General features: G+C 34.1%; 1 protein-coding gene across 1 annotated transcript; it reads left to right on the top strand.

Moving 5' to 3' along the window:
- The first annotated feature begins 2,828 nt into the window (after window positions 1–2,828).
- Window positions 2,829–17,149, top strand: LOC119080329 (serine protease inhibitor dipetalogastin-like). The gene is made up of 6 exons (XM_037188620.1): window positions 2,829–2,853; window positions 5,995–6,132; window positions 15,939–16,097; window positions 16,163–16,531; window positions 16,647–16,805; window positions 16,883–17,149. Exons 1-6 carry the CDS (start codon window positions 2,844–2,846, stop codon window positions 16,924–16,926), a joined length of 879 nt encoding a protein of 292 aa, XP_037044515.1. The 5' UTR covers window positions 2,829–2,843; the 3' UTR covers window positions 16,927–17,149.
- The last annotated feature ends 207 nt before the right edge of the window (window positions 17,150–17,356 follow it).

Below are 17,356 nucleotides of genomic sequence, written 5' to 3'. Positions count from 1 at the left end.
AGCGATGTAATATATATTATGCACCTGTTGCCAAGATTGATATTTTGACGTTTAGGACATTATTGCCCTAGCCGAAGGCGTGGGCCATAATGCCTACACGTCAAAATAACAGTCTGGCAATAGGTGCATATCATATTTTATCTGTCGAGAACAGAATATCGAGATAAACAAAAACCCGCTAGAGGGATAAGTCAAGATTATCGTTCTAGACAGATAATATATATTACACACTTGTCACGAAGAAGTCGAGGCTTGCCGAGACTGATAGTGACAAGTGTGTACTCTATTTTATTACATAAGCGAAAACGAGACAACACGTAGACTTTAAGTGTAACGTTTGAATTAAACTACTAGTCTAAGTAATTTTGACATCCGAACACCGCGCGTGTGTGATAAAATCCATTACATAATCGACTTCGCCTCGAATCAACAAACTTCACATTTTAAAAACTCTCAAAATCTATCTGACAAAATCCTTGACATTATGTCGAAAGAACTCTAGGAAATTAATTTTTTTAACCATAGTTCCAACCGTCGACTATATTGATTTAAACTATTCGAATTTTGAACGTTTTATTAAAAAAAAGTTTCGAAGCTTAGTTCAATATTTTATGGCCTGCCCCATGCGAAAGCTAATATTTGCCCACTGCGAAAATGATCCATCACAAGAAGAATATTTTCGGGTCATTTTACATGAATTCCGAGGTGCATTCCCTTGTCATATCAGATATGAGCAGGTCGGGGTTTTTTCAAAAATCAACCGACCAGAGTAAACTAATTTTGTGGAAAATACTTAAAAACAACTTTATAAGATGTTTCTTCTGGGTTCAAAAGTGAAAAAAAACCTAAAAAATTTTGACGGCAAGTTTATTACGATATTGCCAAATCTATTACTTCACCTAGTTTATTTACATCCAATCTTTTGTTTCATTAGTTTTGACACATATGTTTTACTATGTGGCGGAACACTAGACTCCATTGTTTATTTTTGTCATCAATGTTGATAACAGCTATAAGTCGATTTGTTCAATCTTTCTTCTCTTCTCTTCTTGCAGCATTGAGTTATGTATTTAGCTTTCAAACACATAAATCTCATAAACGATCACGAATTTAACTCAAAGTAATAATTCTCTCGTGTATGCTGAATGGTAACAACATGCACCATTTTTCTGAATGCGTGTATGACCTCCTTCCCTCTTAGATTCACTCCGAAAATAGGGACAACGTTTTGCTGTAAAAATGAACCTCTACCGTCAGCTTCAATTGAATAACGAACGACGGATTCTTGAGAAATGGTAAAAGCAAAAATGTTGACGCCCTCTTAACTTAAAAAAATAGACTAATGTGCCGTCCAATATATCTAAAAAGAGTATTAATATGTTCGTTTACAGATATTTTAACAATTGAGAAAATTTTACACAAAAATCCCTCTGATTAATTGGAAAACTGTACAGATTCATAAAAGGACGTCTCACCTTTTCAACGTACAATTTTTATGGAATGTGAGTTGCCGGAGCTACTACCGGCTCCCTAAAAAAATATTCACATTTTTAACACATTTACGAATCTAGCGTAAACTGAATTCCAGCAAACTCGACGTTGATCACGAACTCACAACAGAAAAAAAATACAAATTTTATGCTCGTTATATAAGCATCAGAGTTTTCCCCAACGATGCTAACCATCAAAGATTTCCATTGTTATTAAGCGAACTTTATGGAATTTGATTTTATTTTAGATCCATGATCGCTTGAAGGAATCTAATCTTTTATGGTTGGCATGAATATAGCCGATGTATGTGCATAAAACGTACATGCCGTAAAAAGAGAAGAGAAGATAGGAAAGTTCAGTCCTCAGTTCCTATTATATGTTGGTTTTTTTTTCTCTGCGCGCACATGGTAGCAATTTGTTAATTAAAGATTGATTGTACATAATTACAATAATAATGTTTCTTGAGAGATAGGTCAAAGAATTGAAAAATAACAACAACAGCAATCGACGTATGTTCAGTACATGTTATTATTACACAGTATGTAGAACAAGATTTTTTTAAAACTTTTATTTCTAATTTGGCAACTGTCCATAGTTTAAGCAATTTTAATTAACAAAATCAATCAATCGAACTGACCTAATAGATATTCAAAATATCGCGACGTGAGTAATAACGATGAATAAGTTTATGTAACAGAAATTTTCGATATTTAAACATCGGTCTTGTTGTATCGGCATATGCCATTTCTACGCAAAGGGTATATTTACATCAAACCGATCGCATTAATTTCATAAATAAATCTAATTAATCAACGCGAAGGAATGCCATGCCATATTTTTATAATAATATTTGTGCATAAAATATCGCCAAAATGAATTTGCAAATGAAGCGATACCATCGCTCAGTCTTATTATATCGTTCATTTATAAACGCTTTGTGATAATGATTATGATTGGGAAGCACCGTAAAACAACAATAAGAAAACAAAAAAAAAATGTTCGCATTCGACACACGCACGCATCACAAAAATACGTACACATGGAGCATATCCATACAATGTTATAATGTTGTGGGTAGCAAATCTGGTTGCTGATTGATCAAAAATATGCTTATTGTAGAGATTGGTGTATGAACTTGAATTGATTTTTTTTTTAAACGGAAGAGAACTTATTTTGATGACGTGAACCGGCTATAAAACTTTGCATTTTAATGAATGAAAATTTATCAAGAAAGCAAAAATATTTTGATCTTCTTTTTTTATAAATTAACATTTTTACGCGCTTCTTATTTAACAAACACGGCCCGGTTCGGTGGGTGTTCGTCGTTGTATGTAAACAGTGAACTTTCGCACATGGTTAAGAGTGTGACGATGCTGTATTGTTTGTGTGCTATCTTCGTTTTGTGTTGTTGTTGTTGTATAATGTTGTTTGTTAAGTAGCAATAAATTTTTGTTTTTAAACTGAAATGATTTATTGTTAATGTGTAGTCAATTATTACGTACTCGACCGAGTTGTTCCAATTAATGAATGGATTTTAGACAGCATCTTCTACTTCTAACAGAGTTTGTTAATCTATCAGGGAACACATTAACACTTTCACGTTTTGTTCAACATCTGAAGTGGGATACATTTCTTCATCGTTCTGATTACATTTTGATAAAGAAGATTTTTTATTTATTCAAATGCCAAGGTGAAAACTATAAATTCCATGTCACATTGCAACGCATTTTTCGAAATGATGATAAGAATATTTAATTAATTCAAATGAATTTCATAATAAAATTTAGTTGATGGAATTGCATTTTACGAAACTTTTTTTTTTTGCTTCACTTCGGATTATTGTCCCTCATTTGATTAATGCAAAGACTCTATAACATTTGTATCGGTTCCCTAAGTATTAATGATCTATTTAAAACATAGTAGCAAAAATATGCTTTATTGTGCAAGCGAAAGTACATAAATAGTAAACGCAACGACTATTTCATTATAAATCATAATATGCATGCCATCACGCACATCGGAAAACAATAGCAGCGGTGACAGAATTAATGTCAGATTAAATACCTGAAGAAGTGCATTTGGTACATTGCGCGTACACAATAAAATTGTAAAACATTGATACACCCATCCCATTCCATCAATTAGACGTTTAGCAATTACAGACCTTTGCGTTTTAGAAACCGAAAAGGGCAAATCTGGTTCCACCCTTGTTAAATGAACCGTGGGAACCACAACCATTTCTAAATCGAACTATTGTCATTCCGAAGCTGCGGGAATGGACCATAAAAACCCTTTATTACATTTCGTTTAACTTGAAGTGTACTGGTGAAATTCCAGTTGAGCTGAATGTGAAAGTATTTAATTTGTACAGCCATGCACATTGCACATTTAGAATAACTAAATTTATTATTTCTCCATTTTCTCTCATTTCTCCAAAGCGAGTGTATGGAGCAGAGTGTAGAGCCGAAAAATAAACGCCGGCGGCGTCTAGCCGTCCGAAAAAGCGGTGGCGGCGGCGGCTAAGTACGGCTTAGCCGTTAAAAAAGTTCAGGCGGCGACTGGGCCTAGCCGCCGACCAAAAAGGTCGGCTGGCGGCGGCTGGATGTCAAATTTTTGTAATTTTCACGAATTTTTGCGATTTTTTACGAATTTTCTAGCTTTTTACGAATTTTCGCTCTGTTCACAAGTTTTCGCGGTTTTAACGAATTTTTGCGCTTTTCATGAAATTTCACATCTGTTACGATTTTCATAAAATTTGGGATTTTCACAAACAAATGACCATGTCCATAGACAAGATTTTCTACAAATTCTTGAAAATTTTCTTAAATTTCTCAATTTGCTTGAAATGTCGTTTTGAAGAAAAAATAAAAAAAATACGAAAATCAAAGTAAAAATATCTTAAAGATAGGCATCGCAAGGGACATTAAAAGTACGGGTGTATTCTCAAGTAACGGTATTGTCCCAAAAAATTAATTTAATTTTGTTGGTTTGTGTCATCTTTTTGTCTTTTATGGATAAAATATGCACGAGCCGCCGAGTTAGCCGACCTAAACCTCTGGCGGCGGCGGCGGGTCGTTTTGGGCCTAGCCGCCGTTTTTTGGCGGCTGAAATTTGGCGGCTCTCCAGTCTGGTATGGAGAAATTAGCGAATTATAAGAGAAATGAAAGAATCATAAAACTTACTGACATTCTTAACACGTTGCCGGTTATTGCGACTCGTCAACCGGACACACCGGAAAGTGCTAAGGGAGTGCTAAGGTGACTGTTGATTTTTAGAAATTTATTTTGATTTTTCACCATGAAGCCGTGATGGCTTATTTTTGGTCAAATGGAGAAAAATGTAGATCTGATTGTGGTGGTCATATGATGGTAATTCTAAATGTGCAGGCTGTATATGGTGCTACTCTTTCATCAAAAAGAAACAAGCTAAGCACGTCCCTGTTTGCACTAAATGCATCACGCTAGAATGAATTATCATATAGTTTCGTAGCGCTTCAAGCTTTATCCTTTTTCATATGAAACTTTAGATTATTTGCAATTTTTAGCATTTTTTTGCATTGATCTCAAATTCCCTCAAATTTTGTCCTATTTCCTAGAGGTCGTCGGGACCCTAACAAAGAACCCCTTTTTGCTGAAATTGGACTACTAGACTATTATACTATTTGTTCCTTGAAACTTTCGCTCATATTTATCATTTTTATAGCCCTTTATGGTGAGCTGCAGCGCAAAAAAATTGTAAAATTTTATTTAAAGGTCTCGATGAGTTATAGACCTTTCCAACGAGCTTGCCCATGATAAAATCGGTAAAAATTTTCATGTTTTGAAAGAAATGAGAATAGTCGATTTTAGGAAATTTCCTATGAAGTCCTTACTAACTTCCTACACCTCACTTCATATCTCCTGAACGAGTGGTCCAAATGGCACCTAATTTATTCCTATTTCCTAGTGTTATTTTACAATTCAATTCAAAGCTCAATTGAAATGCTGTAGAGGCAAGAACTTAAGGATAGGACTTTTTTTATTGTCTGTGGGAAAGTTAGAAACTTACGCAAACTTCTCACTAGTCAAAATATTAATGTCTACACAAGGACTGAGAAATTATTTCCTGTGTGTCATCGTCTCAGCTACAACTCTCATATCGACAAATTTAATAAGAAAGAACACCATTTTACACTCTTAATTGTATGTTTATTGTATGTGTTCAAAATACCTGGACTGAATCACCATTTCACATTTCATGAGTAAGAAAGTGGCGGTGTCCAGACCAAAGTCTACGATTTGTTGTAATTACCAAAGACATTTTGAAGACATATGAAGTAACTTACACTTCAGATGCGATATAAAAATCTCATTGACAGACAGATTGGATATTTTCTGACATAAATAATGATTTAAGACATCAACACTTAACATCCAATCATATTATTAAATTTAGCAACAAATTAAATTTTTAGATTTTTCGAATGAACAAAATCGATAAATTTGTTTTTTTCTTTTTATATAGACGCATCCATCGGTTACACAACAGCTGTTAAATGTGTTCTTAATCCATATTATAATCCAATATGCGGCACAGATCACAAAACGTACGGAAATAAAGATTTATTAAATTGCTACAATCGACAACGACCACGACAACGACGTAAGTATGAACTTTGTTGTTGTTGGTATTTTTTTGAGAGGAAATTAATGGGCTAAATGTTACACGAAACGCAATCATTCATCATTTCAATTACTTTGTATGATAAAATTAATTAAATATTTCAGCATTGCAGGCCATCACATTAATACGAATACCGATAACATTAAATATTAATCAATCCGACCTAATTATAAAGTGTAATTAACTAATGATATTATGCGTTACTATATATTTGCTTGAAATTCTTAAATGATAATATTCACTTTAATCTCAGGTGTTTTTTTTCAAGTTCCTTGTTTAAATAACCAATAAAATGGATATCTGAATCGGTTTTTTTGAATTATAAATTAATTTTATGGATTGATCATAGCTATTTTTGATAGAATTAACCACATTAGCGTTTTCGTGGTACGAGTAGTAACTTCAAAGGAACACACTAATGCCTTATAGAAGATTCGTGTAGTTATCATATTTAGTTGTCTACCAAGGTAGAAAATCGACGTCTAGTGCGATAAAATATCGGCATACCTACCGTGGTAGATACAATGTTTGCAATTCAAGACTACACAAAAATCTTGTACCGAAATGGTGTTTCCACGCGATGTATTGTTGTCGATGCGAACAAAAAAACATTAAAAACAACTAGAAACGGAGGCACTTCAATCTATTGTTATTTTAGAGAAACAGATAAAACGTGACGGAAAAATAAGGGAATTTTCAGGAATTTATATCTCCTAAAATATGGGACTTGAGCGCATCCCAATCAAGGCTGTACACTGTCAGTAGGCATGGGCGATAATGATTATCGATAATTATCGATTGTCGATAATCGATAATCGTCGACTTTTTTATCGAAAATTATCAAAAAAATATCGACAATCGATAATTATTGATATTTTGATAATTATCAAGATATCGACAATTCGATATATAGATATTTCGGTCCGAAAATCCGATATTTATCGACATATCGGTATATTGTCATGAATTTTCAGATGAATATCAAAATATCAATATTTTGATATTTATCGAATTTCGATATTTTGATAATTACAGTGAACGACATCTCAAATGTCTCACTGTCATTTTTTTCAGAGAATGTCATTGTGAATTTGCAATGACACAATAAAATTCTCAGAAAAATTTGATAGTGAGACATTTGAGATGTCGTTCACTGTATCGATAATTATTAAATTATCGTTAACGATATGATCAATCGAATATCGATAATTTCTTTCGATTGATATTATCGATAATTTTGAACGTCTCCCATCCCTAACTGTCAGAGAAGTCACACAGATACAGATACTCGGGTGCCACACTACACTTTTCTTACAAAGGATTATCCTCCTGTGAAATCATCAGAAGAAGCGAGTTCCCCCATATCTAATGAAACGGTGATCTTGAGCCTTGATACCAATGATCATTGAGGGATTTGAGTCCTCGATATTTTGCAATATTTTAGCAATTGAATAATTAAAAACTCCACGAAACGGGTTGGCATGTTTCGCTTGGATACATCTCGAAAGTCGTAATGAAGTTCTATATTTTCATATATTTTATACGACACATGGGTTGCAATGAAACCGCCTCACTTAATAATCTCGATTAGAAGGAATTTCACTTTGGGGCTGTCGAAAAAAAACATTTTCATACCGAAATCGCACACGAAAAGTATAATCTCTTCAGAACCATACAAACAGATGGAAACGTACCGTGCAACACCCGGTTTGATGGACGTGAATGAGAGAAAATATTATTTATTAAATTGATCAATAAAACGTTTAAAGCCAAAATACACAAACCGTGTAAAACAATCACGGTGTTCGTATCTTAATTTGCATTTAATTAATAGCAAACTATAAAGAAACAAAACTATAATTGCAGTGCATTACAAATGTTATAAAGTCGTGTTTTTTTCAGTTATATTATGCACTGGAAATGTATGTGTACCAGGTATGAGTATACCCATAACAATGTTCAATTTGCACACGCAGTCTTGGAGCGCACGGCGAAAATGTTGTGAAAAATTTACTTGAGCAAACATAAACAAATATTTTTGAGATAATTAATGATGAATATTGTGTGTACTTGTTAAATTTACACAATTACCGTATGAGTCTCTTTAAGATAATTTTTCATGCAGTCAGGTCTGTTCGTGGATGGCAATGATATATTCGTTTTATTGCACGTTGCGATAAAATCTCGTGTCAATTTCTATCGTTTAATTCGATTTTATTCCTTTTCGTCACACACATAAAAGCACGTAGAGCCGATGCATAATGTTGGAATGAAAATTGTTCCTAGCTCCCTTCAAGCACTGTGAGGTCAGCATCCAGCACAGTGGTAACGGTAATCGGGAAAAGATTTGCATCAATTTATATTGTTTATCGCTGTGCTAATTGTATGTGCCCTCTAACCAATAATGTCTGACCTTATTTTAATGCTGCACGAATGCACCATTTCAAATGAATTACGAATCTGTAAGTCAGTCAAGCAATAGAAAATTTTATTTTTATTTTTTTAGTCTAAAATGACTTGTACATTTCAAATGTGAACCGTTTCTGAAGAATATGCGGATAAGTTAGTGGAGTGCGTAAGAAATTTGGCAGAGAGGTTCCGATTCAATAACTGCTATCAAACATTTTAGGTGTTTTAGTGTAGGCTTAATCCCTTTGGAAATATTAGATGTTAACGATACGATCATTGAATCTGTTACTCCTTCTGTTTAATGTTCAATGTTCTATTACTTCATTTGTTTTAGCATACTTTTTGCCACATAATAACACGTTAACGGGAGTATATTGCTATCTTCTGTCCGTGCTGTCAATAACAACTGTTTCTAAGATGTTGAATTTCAGAAATGTTGCCTATGAGGGATTCTTTTGAAAAACAGCCTACCGAAATCGGACGCATTTTCTATTGGAATTTTTTATATGTGCCTAGAAAGGACTTCGACCCTAGAAGCCAAAACCACTTTCAAAAAAATTCTTCGAAGTTTGTGTGGCTGGTCAAAGGTGAGCAAAAACCGAAAAATTGCAATTTTCTTACAAAAATTGCTCCAGTTACACGAGCCGTACAGGGTCGTGTGGGGTGTCATTAGAAAGGTAATCACATGTACTATTGAGCCGAATAGGGTCTTATTGGGTTTAGAATTCATCCACACTGAAATATGTGCAGATAAAGTTTTTAACCGAAGACGTACACTGTTCTTACTGAAATTTCTCGAGGTACACAAAATGTAATGGTGGTGTGGGGTATCATTTGAAAGGTAATTTTATGTGCTTTTGAGCCAAATAGAGACTAATGTGGTTTGGATGCATCTATGATGAAATATGGACACTTAAACATTTCAACTTCTTTTTCATCGCATATGTATCCAAACCACATAAAACTCTAATTGGCTCAAAAGCTCATAAAATTACCTTTCAAATGATACCCCACACGACCATGTACATTTTGTGTACCTCAAGAAATTTCAGTAAGAACAGAGTACGTCTTCGGTTAAAAACTTTATCTGCACATATTTCAGTGTGGATGAATTTTAAACCCAATAAGACCCTATTCGGCTCAATAGTACATGTGATTACCTTTCTAATGACACCCCACACGACCCTGTACGGCTCGTGTAACTGGAGCAATTTTTGTAAGAAAATTGCAACTTTTCGGTTTTTGCTCACCTTTGACCAGCCACACAAACTTCGAAGAATTTTTTTGAAAGTGGTTTTGGCTTCTAGGGTCTAAGTCCTTTCTAGGCACATATACAAAATTCCAATAGAAAATGCGTCCGATTTCGGTAGGCTGTTTTTCAAAAGAATCCCTCCTATACGTTCTGCTTCGATAACTGTTACGTTTAACATTTTAGGCGTTTTAGTCTTAGCTTAATTCACAATTTTTTTACTCTTTTAAAACTGCAGTTGTACGCTATATAATCATTGAATCTGTTACTTCTTCTGCAGTATCGTTCACCGTTCTATTACTTCATTTGTTTTAGTGTAAATTTTGTTGTGTATCAACATTTTAACCAAAGATCATCGCTTATTTCTGGGTACAAATTAGGTTGTTACAAGAATTTTAGTCATAAGATGCGTAAGATCAGTGGCTTACTTCAAATTTATCCGAAGTGTACAGTACAATGTCAAATCATAATCAAATACGGCCACCATCAAGCCAAGTAACGAAAGTAGTAGCGGCTTTTGCCCCACAAGGGATATCTTATGAATCTAATGTATTGCGAGTTCGGAAGTACAATCTATTCTACCGATACAATGTCCGATCGATGTGATCACAATACATAAAGGTGCATTTGAGTGATTCGATGAATACAAAACCAATAAAACTGAAATTCCATTTATAATTGAATTTAGAGGCGTATCCGTGTGTGACGTGTATAGAACAATACTTGCAGTTATAACAATGGCAATAGAACAATAATTCAAAAATTAATTGAGGCCTGTGAGATTTATTGTCTCTCATGGTAATCTGTTCAATCAACAGTCGAGGACAAAAAAGACGCTTAAACAAATCGAACAATCTCCGTTTTGAATTTTGTCCTTCGATGTATCATAATTATTTTCAATTTAATATTTGTGTGAAGTAGAATCTCTGAGACATCTTATAATCATCATCTCAAGAGTGATTGTCGTGACTAAAGTCATTACGACATAAAAAAAGAACACTTTTGCTATTCAATTTTCCATTCGAAAATGATGCGACATTGGCGTTGTGTTCTATTTTTCATATATACGAACGGACCGATCCTTAATTATTATCCAACTCAACATCCTGCTATTCTTAATTATTTACAGTTGTTACATATGCAGAACATTAAAAATCTAAACATTTCTGGAACTTCCGTACTAAATAACAAAAAATCTATAAAATGATGACGACTGCAAATGAGTGAATATACAAAAGAAACGCTTTGAGGAAAATAACAAAAAAAAATAATTTTTCGTTGAAGAATGCGATTTTGTTTACGTTTTATACCAAAAAAAAATGTTTACATTTTGTATGTAAAATAATATAATCTGTTTGGAATAGCTAACGTTGAGAACATTCGGATATTTCGTAAGGAATTTGAAGGTTATTACGATATTCTCGTATAAATTGGGTAAATTGAATCAGATCAAAAAGCGAACTAGAAAAAAAAATTGAAAAAAGAAAAAGTAACCACGAAAATTGAAAGATTCTAAGAATATTTTTTTTCCCAAATGTAAACCTTTTAGTCGCAACGGTTGACCATCCATAAACATCAAAACCGTATAATGTTAATCGAAATAATAAAAAAAAAATAGCATCTCGTTCCTATTGGCAAATCGTACGAAAACGACTGATTGAAACTCAACTGAGCTAATTTAATAAACTGAAACAATCAGAAACAACAGATTTATAACAGTGTAATCAGCAACTTATCTTCAACCCATAATTTACAATTTTGTACAGAAACAAATCACATGGTAAACATGATTCGCAATTTAAGAGTAATGATACCCTGGGGGTACGGTTTTTTTTTATTACATTGCATATTACATGGCATGCATTTTTATTGGGGGGGCATTTCATGTGTAAAGGTCAAATTTGGACATTATGATTTTCACGTTCGGTTGTTACGGTTTTAGCATCCATTCTCAGACAAATTCATTTAGCGAAGGGGCGTAATGTTGTTCAAGAAAATTTGGGAAAATGTGGAGCTATTTACTTTCACCAATTTATAAAATTCAATGAGTACCTTTCAGGAACGGCCAGTGGGCTAGTCATCAGGTGTCGACAATAATGACAAAAATTAGTAATAAGCTCTGGCTTTGTTAATTTATGTTAAAAATAATAAAGTAGCAGATTTTCAAAACAAAACAAATGAAGTAACCGATTTAAAGAGCTTATCGCGTTACGCTTGCCTTAACAGGATCATATGCATGAATCAATGAAATCAACGCAATGCAACCGATCGGAGATTTATTGAATTTTTCACATTTTTTACATTGTCAAAATTTGTATGGCACACTGTCCAGTTCAGGACCCTATTTTAGAGTACCACTCATGCTTGAAGTGCGTTGATGAAATGCTTATCGCTTACGCTAGCAATGAACTGCTGAATGAACATAAAAATGGTGTGCTAAGGAACCCCTGTATCGGCAATTTGTTCTGAGACAACTTAATCTCAATTTGTATTAGTTCTATATACGGTCTACACGGTGTTATGCATTACCAACGCCTCTAAATAAAAACGAGCTCAAACATGAATTCGAAATGGAAATAAAATATGAGAACGCGATCATAACAAAGATGTAGAGACGAAGATCTCGAACCATGGAATACGAGTGAAGAACTAATAAAAAAAAACGTTATGTTTACATAGCTCAGCTGATCGAAGCTGATCACAACAATATTTTATTTTAAATTGAAATATAACTTTGCGATTAAAAAAAAACGATAATTTTCTTGACAATTAGAAAAGTCCGCCTCGAGCGACATTTTTCGTTTGTTTACATTTTCTATGTTAAATGCCTGTAATTATGGTAATATGATTAGGTCTAATCGGTGTGTCGTAATAATAATATTGCATGATCTATAACGATATTCGCATACTTTTAATAATTATCTTTTTTTTACTTCTTCTCCTCTCTCTCTCTCTCTTCATTTTTTTTTGCTGTGCAAAAATCCAGCTCGGATTAACTGAACAGATTATGAAGTCATTTCAATGTAATGTAAGCTTGATAAAGTGATTTTTCCAGCCCATTAAGATGTGATGTGTGTTTTGAGGAAAAATTCTTTTACACATAACCGAGTTGGAACAATGTTATTATATATCTGTTTAAATTATCAATGCAACAATTTTACGGGCTTGACGTGATTGAATACCGTCAAGTTATTTTTCATTTAATTTTCTGTATTAATTTAAGATTAGGTAATGAAATTGTTGGCAAGTTCAGAATGGTGCTGCGTTAATTTGAAAATATTACATCGTTAATTATATAAAGCAGGACAGAGCGCCATTAGCGTTTATTATATCGGCTTCTAATTTATTAATTATAAATTGGATTTTAAATTGGTTTTATGCTTTAGATGAGTATGGAATTCGGTGAGAATCTATGGGGAAGCGGAGTGCATCACTAATTTTGGAATTGAAATAAATTTTATTGAGTTGAAAATCGTACAAATGCGTTGCAACGATTGATAGTTTCGATGATAACATTGAATTAATATTTAATTGTAAGCCCTCATTCTACGGGGCACTGCCAAAATATCTAAGCTATATATGTTGCTGTATACGTTATGTATTAGAGCAGTTGGAATTTCTATCTGGTTTCAAATATAACAAATTATCAATATCTCTTGATTACTGCCCAGCATCCTGAATGGACCGGGACCCACAACCAGAGTTATTGCAATATGTCAAAGAAACCTACTTTGTTTTAACATTCTTATTTTGATGGAGTGTGGAATAATTTCCCTAGAGTGTTAGGAGTAAATTCTTCTCAATCACTGCACCCCCAGATAAAGGATCATTATTTTATTCGTATAAGCTATTGGCAGGCCATTTCACCTGCAAATAGTCTTTGTAAAAGGAAAAATACTATTGGCAGGCGCCTGTGTAAAAGAGAAAATGATATTGGCACACTCCTGCCAATAGCCTCCGTAAAAGGGAAAACACTATTCGCAGGCGCCTGCCAATAGCATCTTAAGTAAAATTTTTGGCTATTGGCAGTCGCCTGCGAATAGTCACTACGTATTTTATTGACAAGTGCGTCGATAGTACATTGTGCTTCGATATTTTTATTTTTCACGAATGTGCCTTTTGCAGGTCGAGCCGAAGCCGGTGGATGTTAGCGCACAAATTTTAAATTACAATCTCCTAACCTTTATGTAGTACATTTTACTCGCATCAACCACTGAAAATGTGTGTTGACGCTAGTGTCCGTGAAGTAAAACGATTTTCCGTGTACCAAAGTAGTAACTTTATTTTTTGTGTGATCACAGTCCTTGCTTTAAGCTCGGCTTCAGCCCACACACTCAATTCAATCAAAATTTCCTAATAAGGACGTAATATGCTATGTGGTAGAATTGATTTTCATATAAATATTTTACAGCCATCGGGCTGCAATAGTAGATTCCAACATAGACACCTTGTGTGTATTGGGGTATGTTGAAGCATCTTTTACTGTAATAGGCGAGAGTGTGTTGGTATATTTTCCCTCACACCAATGAACAGTCAAGCTTTTGTCTAAATAATCATATCAGTTTTGCCTCGGATCGACATACTGCACCTGGAAAGATGTACTTTTCATCTCTAGTTATGTAAATAACTAGTGTGCTTTGTTGAGACTATATGAAGACAATCATTTTCCAAAACTCTTAATTATGTCTCCGCTTCACTACTACTGACCTTACGGCCTTACACTCACAAAACCCGCATTTATTGCGAACCGTTCATGCGTTCATTTCATTCTTTTAAGTAGAAGTTTTTTTTTTGACCACCCTATTGTGTTTGATTTTATTTCGATAAAATTGAGTTTCCCTCCGGTAATGTGATAATTGCGTATTGACAGAGACCATTACCACATCACAGCAATTAGCCAATGTAATTATACTTCGTGTATGTATTTACAATCAAAAGATTGAAATGTACGAACAAATATAGATTTAGTACTGGCGCCAAACAATTATAATTTCTTTAAATGGTCTTTTATTGGGATTCACTGTATTTATGTTCTGCAAATATTGACTGTAACGTTCATATCACCTAGGTACATGCTAAAAGATTAAATTCCTTTAAAAAATATGATATTTACTGTTTTCATTTAGATCCATAAATATACCGCATATAAAAGTAAATTTCATGCTTCTCTTGTGCAATATGGTATTGTATACGAAACAAACTGTGACGGCGTAATCCGATGATGACTTCAACACTTATTATATTTGATAAGATGTTGGCATAGTCAAAATATATAATCCAAACTATTTGGGGCTAATACATGAATGATGCTTACCATTTAAGGGTTCTTCCTACAATTTTGAAGTCACACTCGGAACAGGTTGATTTTGACCTGACGTGAAACAGTCGATCTGAAAGATTCAGGCCATGCTCAGGTTTCTCATTAAAATTACCTGAACCTGAGTTGACGCGGACCTGACCTGATTTACAGTTGACGTGACATGACCTGATCTAATCTGACTAGACTTGAGGTAAAGGTTTATTAGAAATTTGAAAGTAAAATGGAAAATGTTTCACTGATAACCTGCCAGGTATAGATTTTAGGTTAATTTAGGTCAGGTTAGGAGCTGATTCCGGGCCTTAATTTTAATCCAGTAGCTGTTGCTGAATTGAGTTGTGAAATTGAGAACCTTATGTTATGGGTGGTAGTTCGTCGCATCAATTTCATGGTTTGTAAGACCTTAGTAAGTTACTAAGGTCTCACAAACTATGAACGCAACGAACTAACTTAACAATAAATAGAGACGTCATTTATGAACGTCCCCCACGGTGCGCTTGAGACAAGTCTAAATAAAACAGAGAGGTAACTCGGATGTTTGAACAGGAAATTGTTTTTGGGACCAAGACAAAACGTTTTTGTTCTGGCACATTGGAATGTTGGCGGGAAAATTTTGTAGTATTGATGAAAATGGTGTTTTCCTTACATTTTCCAGAACTTCAAGAAATTTTTTTTAATAAATTTTCGATGTAGATGCGACTTTTATTTTTTCCTGTTAAACAACATTATTTTAAGCAAAAAAATTTCTTCTACTGTACGTTAGAAAAGATTGAACTTTTTTTTAAATCTATTTAATCTATTACATTTCAGAGGTCCGACCTATGTATCATCGAGAATGTGAACCACTGATCTGTCCCAGCTATCAAGATTTACAAGGAATGTGGCGAAGTTCTGTTCCAGTTTGTGCAAACAACGGATACACGTACGGCCACATCCATCAAGTTCGGTGTTTGAAAGATTTTATGCCAAGTATTTTAGTTGACATCAATTTTTGTGTTGGAAATTTTTTGTTATTTTTTTTATACAAATCTTAGACCTACAGGTACTACATGAGGGTGGTTGTACTTTATACGAAGTGCGCAAGGCACTCGGCCTGAATGTGAAAAAGAAGGCATGTGCCGAGAAGCGAATTACATTCGAACAAAATGCCATTTGTACAACGCATAATGTCACTTACGCAAATCCGTTCAAAGCGCTGTGTGCTATGCGTCCGAGATTACGTGAGAAAATCGGCGGTGTTTGTGGTTGTCCATTTCAGCGAAGCTGTGAAAAGGCACATGAACTGCAACAGTCGTTACGTTCGGCACCGATTCATGAGCGAACGAAGTTTGTGGTATGCGGAAGCGATTGGAGAACATACAGATCACAGCACCATTTGGAATGCACAAGGCGATACAATAGTTGTATGTTGTCAGCCAATCCCATTCTTGTTTTATGATTTTATATTTTTTTTGCATTTATTGTTATTGATATGCAAAGTGTAACAAACACTTTTAATGAAATAAATGTCCAATTTAGATTTGTATATGATTCATCGAGGACGGTGTAAGCAGCTCGAAGAACCTTGTCCTGAAAAATTGAAATTCATCAAAGCTCCGACACCAGTATGTGGTTCTGATGACAAATCGTATGTGTCATATGAAGCACTAATTTGTGCACAATTTAGAATCAGTAAAGGTTGGTGTTTTGTTTGGTGATGTGAATTGCAGACTCTGCGTTCTACATTTGTTTTTCCATTATTTTTTTTCATTTAGGATTGAAGTACAATCATTCGGGAGCTTGTGTACGAAAAACTTGATTTAATGGATCTGTAGACGACGGTGTGGATGATGAGTTTATTTTTTCGAAGTGAAGTTGGTATGGGAATCTGTGATATGAAAAACACTAATTATTTAAAGCCAACGTGAAAATATACAATTAACGAAAGAAAAAAAATATTTAAAAAATAAATGAAAATCGAAAATATTTATTCTCAATGTAAATTATTTATTTCAAAAATAATAAAATTTTATTCGTACAAATGCGGTGACGATTTATTTCTTTGATCGCCTGACAGACATTTAAAACTCAGACTCAAAGTTTGCAGGATCACATGCTCTAACATACTAGTCGAAGAAAAACTCTGATCCTGAAAATACAGATAATGTCAACTAAAGACCCATAGAACTTAGTGACACATTGTCGACCAAGATATTCTTCAAATCTATTTTTTACCACGAATCCATGAT

This window comes from Bradysia coprophila, chromosome X (genome assembly GCF_014529535.1).
Source record: "Bradysia coprophila strain Holo2 chromosome X, BU_Bcop_v1, whole genome shotgun sequence".
Classification (NCBI taxonomy): domain Eukaryota; kingdom Metazoa; phylum Arthropoda; class Insecta; order Diptera; family Sciaridae; genus Bradysia; species Bradysia coprophila.
This window is presented reverse-complemented; position numbering and strand designations above follow the sequence as displayed.

Bases quoted from the DNA above. Each gene is read 5' to 3' on its own strand.
- LOC119080329 (XM_037188620.1), top strand. The intron at 6,133-15,938 runs GTAAGTATGAAC...ATTACATTTCAG, and splicing joins ACAACGACCACGACAACGAC to AGGTCCGACCTATGTATCAT. The intron at 16,806-16,882 runs GTTGGTGTTTTG...TTTTTCATTTAG, and splicing joins ACAATTTAGAATCAGTAAAG to GATTGAAGTACAATCATTCG.